The sequence below is a fragment of the Rhododendron vialii genome, chromosome 1a, assembly GCF_030253575.1.
Source record: "Rhododendron vialii isolate Sample 1 chromosome 1a, ASM3025357v1".
Taxonomy (NCBI): Eukaryota; Viridiplantae; Streptophyta; class Magnoliopsida; order Ericales; family Ericaceae; genus Rhododendron; species Rhododendron vialii.
In genome coordinates this window covers 41,354,410-41,364,055 of record NC_080557.1, presented here as the reverse complement: position 1 = coordinate 41,364,055, position 9,646 = coordinate 41,354,410, and the positions used below count along the sequence as shown (strand labels likewise).

General features: G+C 36.3%; 1 protein-coding gene across 8 annotated transcripts; it reads left to right on the top strand.

Moving 5' to 3' along the window:
- The first annotated feature begins 696 nt into the window (after nt 1-696).
- LOC131319880 (secretory carrier-associated membrane protein 4-like) lies at nt 697-9,646 on the top strand. 8 transcript variants are annotated; one of them, XM_058350427.1, is made up of 4 exons: nt 697-912; nt 8,485-8,616; nt 9,325-9,438; nt 9,611-9,646. In XM_058350427.1, the coding sequence occupies exons 1-4, from the start codon at nt 900-902 to the stop codon at nt 9,628-9,630; spliced, it is 279 nt and encodes a 92-aa protein (XP_058206410.1). In that variant the 5' UTR covers nt 697-899; the 3' UTR covers nt 9,631-9,646. The 8 variants fall into 8 exon arrangements, 2 of the variants coding, with proteins under 2 accessions (XP_058206410.1, XP_058206332.1); XR_009198105.1 differs by lacking the exon at nt 697-912 and adding an exon at nt 5,430-6,823 and having other exon boundaries at nt 7,809-9,111; XM_058350349.1 differs by having other exon boundaries at nt 9,325-9,646.

Sequence of the window (9,646 nt, the reverse complement as noted above, 5' to 3'; positions counted from 1 at the left end):
ACGGTTACTCGGGCCTAATTTTTTGTCAAATTTCGTTTGGTTTTTCTGTTTTCAACAAAGCAGACTTTAATTATTAAATAAAATTATGCTGGAAGTGAGAGTGGGAGAAGGTAATGTGAAAATAGCAAGATTTATTTTCTTCCTACGCGTTTAATTAAAATGAATTTTTTTTATATGAAGCTTGCAAGAAAAATAAAAGTTACTAACTTTTTTTTTTTAACGGAACATATAATAATATCAAGATTACGGGCATACTAGAAAGTTTAGTAATAGGAGACAACTTTCACAACAAAATACTATAATTTTCTTTTTTTTTTTGTATTTTTAGTATGAAAGCGAAAAACTACATAACCATGCCTATAAACGGTTGTACAAGAAAATTTTCGGATACTTTTGTACTATTTTAATTTTTATTTTCCCTCGGATGCTGGTCAAATGCCGAAAAAAGAAAAAATAAAAAAGAAACTTCATATTTTTTCTTTTTTCCATTTCCTATCATTTCACTCTAATCAGTAATCAAATAGATTCTTCATTCTTAACAAATAATTAGTCTCTCAATTGAATTTGAACTTTCCAATTTTCAATAGGGGTGCACATTGGTCCGGTCCTCTTGGAAGCCATTAGGCGGAGCATTTCAAGTAGTTTTAAAATATTGAGACATCTAACCAATATAGCCGTGGAATCTAATCAGAGCCTAATCAAAGCTAAAGTTTTAAAATATTGGTAAAAGTTTAGAGAGAGAAAGAAGAGAGAAGGGAGAGCCCAGAAAAGGGTTTTGTGTTCCTACTTCCTAGGCAGCATTTCCACAAAATTGGAGAGAGAGAGAGAGAGATGGCGAACAACGGAACAAAGATGGGTCTGTCCAAGTCAAATGCCAAATATTTCACAGCTCGCAACGTATGGATAGCCAAGGTAAATAACCCACACATCATACTCATTTTACTCTCAATTCAATCCACTTTCGAACACTCTTTCCTGGAATTCAATTGACAATTCAATTTGAGCATTCGGGTTTTGGCTCTTTGGCGTTCAATCGCAATTACGGATCAGAATATCTTATATTACGCATGGTTATTAATGTGGTGGTACAGAGGTCGTTATCTGATGTTTGATTATTTTGTTCTTTTGTTGGAAACCCTCACTTGCCCAAAAAAAGAGAGAGAGAGAAAAACATATGAATTCGACAAATCTTGCTCAAGTGACAAGCCGATTTCATCCTGTGGAAGTTCTGTTGATGTCATTTTCTTTCGTAAGTGGTGGTTCCGTTGGATACAAAGCGAAGAACAATTGTGAGAGATGGTTATCAGCAGATACATGAGTCCTGTAGAAGTATGGGATGCATTAACTGTTAGGAAACCAATTCCCAAGACCCAATAATGACGCGTACAGATTACACAATAAATTACAAAAAAAACCCTACAAGGCGGAATTAGGGTTTTACCACAACTCCCGCGTCACGAATACTAGTTGAACTTGTTACAACATATCTCGCTGTATGCCACGAATACTGCTCGACCGTACCTTACAATCTTCTGTCATATTCCCTTATACCTCGAATCACGTACCCGTTTGTGGAAACCCTATGTGATTGTTTGTTCTTTCTTACAACCCACTTTTCTGATCTCTCAAAAACATGTCCTCGACCTAGAGAACGAAGCGGTATATTAATAGTATTAGGACAGAGACCTAAGGAGAAATAAATCTGGGTTTTTTGTATAAATAAAAAAATCTTAATCCCACCAGGATTTTATTTCTCATCACGCAAATTATAATTCACCTCACTATAGAATAGTAATTGCACTTCCGTCCTTATCTAAATTATATTTCGAGCTCCATGTTATTAAATACTTATTAATCACCCCAACTTAAGATCACAGATACTCGTTGATTAAATAAATTACTAACAATCTCCCACTTAATCAACATCTTATACCTTGAGACTATCCGCTTAACTTATTCGATATGTCGGATACAAAATCTACCTGCAGGGTTTGACATATTCGAAACTTATATGCTTACTCAATGGGGTATCATCAATCTCTACTGGGACGTTGATTCCATCAATAATTAATAGTTGTCATATACATAATGTTGCTACCCAACTCACCTAAACTATTGACCATATAAAGATCTCACTCTTTAATGAATCAAAGTTAACAGTATTAAATATATACCTATAATATTTATCTTTGGATTAAGAGCATAAGTATTCATAATAACCATAAGGTTCCAATTGTCTTATAAAGTTAATACAAAGACAATTATCTCATTGCGGTCCCGTTCAATACACACAAAGTCTACTAGCACAATGAGTTTGAACTAGACCGTTTCCTGTAGTCAAGACAAACCTACTAAACATTGAACTACAGTCCTACCAATTGTGTGTCCTGTTCCATCTAAGACTGTGAACCATATCTTATATCTCACAAGAACCGATCATTTGATCTTCTGTGTGTAAGTTGAATTCTACACAGCGGATCATCTACTTTGTAAAATAAAGACACACATGCACAACATACAATAATATTATGCAAATATTGCTCATAAAAGATTCTCATCAAAAATGGATAAAACTGATTATTAATATTAGTCAAATATTAATCCTTTACACAAAAATATGACTTTTAGTATAATTTTCTAACAAACTCCCATTAAAACTCAAAGTCATGTTGCCACGCATCTCACTTCCATTCCCTCTACATGACTATCAAAAGTCTTAGCCTGTAAGCTGTTCGTAAAAGGATCTACTAGGTTATTTACCGATGCGATCTTGGACACAGCTACATCACCTCGCTGAACGATCTCTTGAATCTTGAATCAGGTGATACTTACGTTCGACGCAGGGCCGGCCCAACCTCAAGGCCCAAGAGGCCTGGACCTTGGGCACCCTAAAAATGTTCAATTTTTGAGGCACTCCAATTTTTTTAGTGTTTGAGTTTGACTAGGACTCTTTTTTAGCCCAATATCACAAAAAAAATGCCCATCCAACATGTAAATAAAAACCCAACATGCAAATAAAGGCCCAAAAACTCTGATGACCCAAAAATTCGGTGGCATTTTTGTAAATCATCTTTTTCAATATGCTTAAAATTGTAGATAAGCCAAGTTGACCTGAGTAACTGATCGATGACTTGAACATTTATTGACTTGAAAGAAGTGATCAAGTTTTTCTTATTGTTCCAACCAATCTAAGAGCTATTTGTTTTCTTCTGTTGCATAATCTTACCGGGCTGAGTAGAACTCAACAAACTTTAGGCTCCGGATCCCCTGTCCTAATTTGCCTGTCCCACTCCCCAGTCCCAGGTTTTCTGCTTGTGCCACGTAGCCCACTCCTTCCTCCCCTCTACCAGAATTTACTTGCCCAGTTAAGATGTTTTTTTCTGGTGTGCACTACTCATACTATAAACACAGTCACTCTGCTTGGTTCATTATTTTGAGAGTAACTTTTACTCTCGATACAGTTTTCAATAAAAAACCTCAACCAAACAAAGTGAGTATAAACAAACATTTTAAGACCAAAAAACATAAAATTTGAAAAATCAACGTGATATGTTATTTTTTTTTAATGGAAGTATATTTCATTAAAATGCGAAACGGCACTTACAGCGATTCCATCCGAAAATAGTGACAAGGAAAAACAACACCAACCCATCACAAAGTCAACAATTTGTCAATTTTTTTTAATCGAAGTATATTCCATTAAAATGCGAAACGGCACTTACAGCGATTCCATCCAAAAATAGTGACAAGGAAAAACACCAACCCATCACCGAGAAACAAAATATCTGAGTCACTAACATAAGAGTGGGATGTTAGTGACTCGGATATTTTGTTTCTCTGTGATGGTTGGTGTTTTTCCTTGTCACTATTTTTGGATGGAATCGCTGTAAGTGCCGTTTCGCATTTTAATGGAATATACTTCGATTAAAAAAATGGACAAATTGTTGGCTTTGTGATGGGTTGGTGTTATTTTTCCTTGTCACTATTTTCGGATGGAATCGCTGTAAGTGCCATTTGGCATTTTAATGGAATATACTTCGATTAAAAAAAAAAAACTTATCACGTTGATTTTTCAAATTCTATGTTTTTTGGTGTCTTAAAATGTTTGTTTATACTATGTTTATAGTATGAGTAGTGCACACCAGAAAAAAACATCTTAACTGGGCAAGTAAACTCTGGTGGAGGGGAGGAAGGAGTGTGCTACGTGGCACAAGCAGAAGACTGGAACAGAGGAGTGGGACAGGCAAAATGGGACAGGGGATCCGGAGCCCAAACTTCAATAACATTATTTTTGGTACACAAACTTCAATAACATATTAACATATGTGTTTGATGCAGGCGTATTTATCATTTGCCTAATCTCAAACAAATATGTAATTTATTGATCACATATAAAGCAGCAAAGTACAATTTTTGAAAGTCTTTAGAATTATGTTAAATTGAAATCTCAACTATTGATCGAGTTCAATTATTTCTGCATGACTTGTACTAATTTCGTGGAAGAGTGAAAATACATGAAAATCTAATTTCTAATCAATGTTTTCACCAAATTCTGCTCCTGCCCCACTTGGTCTTGTATCCATTATTTCTTCCCACAAACTAATTCGTGTTGCATAACGAGTAACCCATCTTTTAGCTTGGTTTGATGCATTGTCCCTCCACCATATTGGGAAGGGTGGTACATGGTAATGAGGCCGTAAGAAAAGTTGCACAAAGTGATTGTTTTAATGCGCACTTGGACTGAAACTGGAGGGGATCTCAATGGCAAGTGAGTAAAACAACCTGAAGCATGTCCATCAAATGTATGCAGAACAAGGTTGTACGTTGAAGCGATGACAACTCCCAAACTCATAGCGTCCATCCAATGCTCCTCCGGTGCCGATTCCTCAAAGCAATTTAAAGATAAATAAATAATTAATTAAATAACGTAAATGGATAAAGAAATTAAATAAAAAAGAAAATTATGTGAACAAAATAAGTGTTCCAATTTTCAATTCGTTTGAACCGGTGCAAAAAAATTTATTTTTCTTATCATTTCATCCTAAATGGTCGTAATGAATTTTTGGCTCTAAAGTCTTTCAATAAGCACTCTAAGAGAGACCTGAAACTAAATAAAGAGCCTTAGGATGCTCGTTGAAAGGCCTTAGAGCCAAAAATTCATTATGATCATTGAAGATAAAATGATTAAAAAAACAAAATCTTTACACCGATTCAACTGGATTAAAAATCGGAACACTTAAATAATATTAAATAAATAAAAGTGAAAAAAGAGATAAAGATTATTAAAGTAAATAAATGAGAAATAAGAAAAATTAGGATTGGGGTATTTTCTGGGGGGTATTTTTGGAAGAGGCGGGGTGGTGTCGGGGGGTGTATGTGTGGTGGGGGGAGGGGGGGTGCGAGAAGAGATTTTTATTCCAACCGTTGCATCTCCTAACAAACACATTCCCCGACCGCTTCTCTTCAAGCATACGAACTGTCGCATCTCTCACAACTCTCCCAGACCATTTGAAGAGCATCTTGAATGTCCTTAATTCCTCTCAACTCTCCGACAGTCGAGAGTTCCCGTGAAATAGCCTTTCGATGCTCATCCATTCTCATTTCAAGACCGAATTCTGGTGAAGAAATTACCAAAGCCATCCAGCCGATTGGTTTCGAAATTAAAAGTTCACTTCGGTAGGATCCCTGGTAAGTTTCCGAAAAAAACTGTTCTCTCATGGTGAATCTACGTTGGAGCTTTTCTTGCTTATATGTTTAATATCATGCTCAGGAGTTCGATAAATACTCATTGCACTCAAGGTGTTTGATGAATGCTCCTGTTGCCCTTCCATTTATTCCACCCGTCGATATTAGTGAGAAAAGTAAATGGAATATACGGTTAATGTTTGTGATGCCTATAGGGATAGCAGGCTTATTGTAACAATTTATGCCTTGTTTGGATGGGTTTTCAAAAAATTCGACGAAAACATGAAACAAGCCAAATTCGTGAATCTTGCCTATGACATATCCAATGTGCACTATAAGCCATCATCTACATCGCATCCATTGGTGGGCCATGGTTCCTCATTGAATCTTGACCAAAAGTTGTAAAGGAGTGGTCCCGACAATTCCCTTAAGCTAATTTTACGGGGTGGAATTTTACTTGTGAAAATGTGCAGAGTTGTCTTCAAAATATGCAATCGTATATCTGAGAATCCAAGTCGAGCCTAAAAAAATTAAGAAATTGAAGTCTCTCCTTGCTTTATTCAAGGGGTCGCAGAAGGATGAGGACCACACAAAGACAAATGTCTAGATGAGATGACGTGATTAGATCCGCCACAAGCGATTCAGATAGGATTTGGGAGATGTCATGCCATTGTTTGACAATTGTTGACAAAAACAAAAAGAAAATTGGCCCTACTTTTTTGAAGCGTGCGATTTTGAATCTAGTTGAGAGTGAGGTTGATCACCACCAGAGGGATGGCAGAAAAAGCAAACAGGTGGTTGTTCTGAGAGAGAGAGACGAAAAAGACAACAAATGTTTGTCAAGTGACGTGTCGAATCTTTCGAACAAATGAGTGGGGATTGGGGAGGCATCCAACCACTTTGGAGTTGCTATGAAATTATGAATAGCCTTTGGGTGTGACAATCTATACGTGTATATATCTACTCCAAAGTAATTACTTCTGGAAATATTCGATCATCTGATCAGACAAAGCACATTGAATTATTTGTTCTATTGTGCATTCTTTCATTTCGAGTTTTTTATGCAACCGTTGTTTGATTGGTTGAAGTTTTGGCTGGTGTTCTAGAAAAGAAGCTTGGCATTTCTTGGTTGGATGATGTTAGGACCATATTGCATTTTTATTTTGGTTGGCAATTCCATTGACAAAACACATTTTTTTTTGTATCCCATTCTTTATCAAGTTGTTATTTTTTTAATCTTTTCTAAGCATAGCAAGTCTGTATAGGATTTTAGAGTGGAAAGAATCTTTTTATGTAATTGAGAGTGAGGGTTTCGTATGGGTAGATCAAAAAGGAAAGAATTGTTCTAGGGAGAAAAGAAATTGGTGCTCATGGAAAGATTTGCATGGAAATTGATGCACTTCAAATTAAGCCACGGTGGGAAAACAGATTGGTTAGATTAAATTACCGATTGATCGGTAAGTGATCTATTGGACGGTTCAATTAAGCCACGGCATAGCTCCATGACCTAGAAGATTTTATCTATATAAGGACATGTGGACTAAGGCTATAGAAAGTGAGAGATGCTTCCATCCCTGGGTGTAACGGAAAAAATATAGAAAAGGAGGCAGCCATATTGTGTTACATGGAAGAGGTTTTTTTTGTTCATTTTGAACCTTGGAGTACAATGAAATTGATGGATCATTGAGTGTACAAGATATCTCCAAGAGATTTCAGTATCTTCTTCAACTTATTTGAGAAAAGCCCTAAGGAGGATTCCTAGGCAAGTTGAAGTCTTTTGGTGGATTTCCGGGAGGCAAACGGAAGGCTTGTGGATTCAAGGTAGCAACAGTTAAGCACTGGGTGTGGTGAACGTGGATTCGGCAAATAGGTCTTAGGCTCGATTGTGAGGATTCAAATCGTAGGGTAAGATTACTTGTAACCGCATAATGGTTTATAGTGTTTGATTCCTTCCCGTGGTTTTTTTCCGTTTAGAATTTTCCACGTATATCGTTGCGTTTGTCTTTTTATTGCTTCTCATTCATTTGATTAGCTTATTTATCGATTGGTGGATTGATTAATTAAAAAGATAATAAAATAGCAAATATTTATAAACCTAGGCGAGCTAGGATTTTTCAGAGGAGGTGAAGTGTGTTGTATTGTATTGATGACCTTCTTCAAAGAGGCCCAAGTGGACGTGTGCCACTCAGTTGTCCATGCAGTTTCAAATACTTTTTTTCCCTTTTTCCAATATCATTAGTGAATTTTTTTTCTACTTTTATGTCCTTTTAGAATTAGTTTTTCTTTTATTAGGGAGAAGTCTTTGATGTTGGACATACGGGGGACTTAGGTAGAAGTTCTATTATGTGTAGAAGATCCTAAACTATTATGTGTAGAAGATCCTTTAAATAATTTGGGCATTTTTTCTGTGCAACTGGTCGGCTGTGGGAAGACACAGTTGTTGGGAAATGCATGAGATATTTACCTAAACCAGTCTCCCCTAACATTATTTTGTGGATTCCGGCAACAGTTCCTGGGAGCAATTGTTGTATTACAAAAGGTGACAATGAATAGCACAGAGCTGACAACCTGAACATGGTGTCATCGCAGAATCTTTTGATGTTGTTGGTTAATGATATATATACGTGATGCATCTGCAAATCATGCCCTAAAAGGAATCATTTGTAGTTTTTTAGTTTTCATTTATTTCATTACATAATTTTTTCCTGTGCTATTTCGACTGATTTGGTTTCTTTAAATTTCCATGTCCCTCTCCTATTGGTATCTCACATTTTTTAATTCTCTTGCTCTGATTTCTAGAATCCAACCTGGAGGCTTTCCCCCTTCCTCCTGAACCTGCAGGTTTCAACTATGACCGGGATGCCCCAAATGATTTTCCACTTGACACAACTACGGTATGTGCAACTTCCGAAGTTGATAAAGACAAAAGGAGTATGCTACGAGTTTGTATTTCCCCACCTGCATTCTATCAATTTTTCTAATTTAATTGCTTTTGATTCGCCGGATTTGAAAAAGAGAGAGAGAGAGGGAGCTTCAAGCTAAGGAGGCTGAACTAAACAACAAGGAATACGTACTCCTGATGGAAATCTTGGCTTTATGAATACACAATCACTTAAAGGAATACAGACCTACATTGTTCCGTTGCCAATTTTCCCATCTTCCACACTTTTACTCCAAATGGATTGTTTTTCTCCTTTCACAAAGTTAAGGTGCTGTATCTAATAACTACAATAAAATATTATGGTCTCATGAGTGTTCGATTCAGAAGTACATATCAAATCTACAGAAATGAAGTTTTCTTCAATCTTGTTTTAAAAGTTAGTTTTGTATATTAGTTGTGTGCCTTCTTTATCATACAACAACCCTTACCATAGATTTATTGAGCTATGCAGGACGTAAAACGGAGAGAAGATGCAGCAGCATGAGGTTCTTTTTAATTTTTCCCACTCTTTCTTTCCACATTTTGGCATACTCCAGGTCAACGAGAAATAGCACTACGATTTGCTAATAACTGTTCAGGCATTCCAGTTGAATGCATTTGTTGATGTGTTGCTCAAGTTTCTGACCATATGCATCTAAATATCCTGTTATTCTGCCGAGAAGTTTGTGTAACATGGGTTATTTTCTCTTGCTTTGCAGCTGGTATTGTTCTTGAGGACAAAAAATGGCCACCATTTTTTTCCCAAATCATCCAAAATGATATACTAGTTCATCTACCAAGATTGGCTTATGTTGCATTTTCAACGTTGTTGGGTATGTCAACTTCCGATCGTTGTGTGACAGTTTTATCTTTTTATATTATTTTGTATCCCTGTGAACCTTTTTCGCTGATATAGTTTAGGTTGCAATATCTTGTTATTTGGATTGACGATCATTTGTGATGTTTCAATTTTATGCCCTGTAATCCCACGATTGCTATAGCCAGGGTCAGCCGTGCTATCTTGATGCATGGTTCTCAAAA

What these genes read in the sequence shown, in the direction of transcription:
- LOC131319880 (XM_058350349.1), top strand. An exon ending in AGTTGATAAAGACAAAAGGA is followed by an intron (nt 8,617 to 9,324) that starts GTATGCTACGAG and finishes CTTGCTTTGCAG; the next exon opens with CTGGTATTGTTCTTGAGGAC.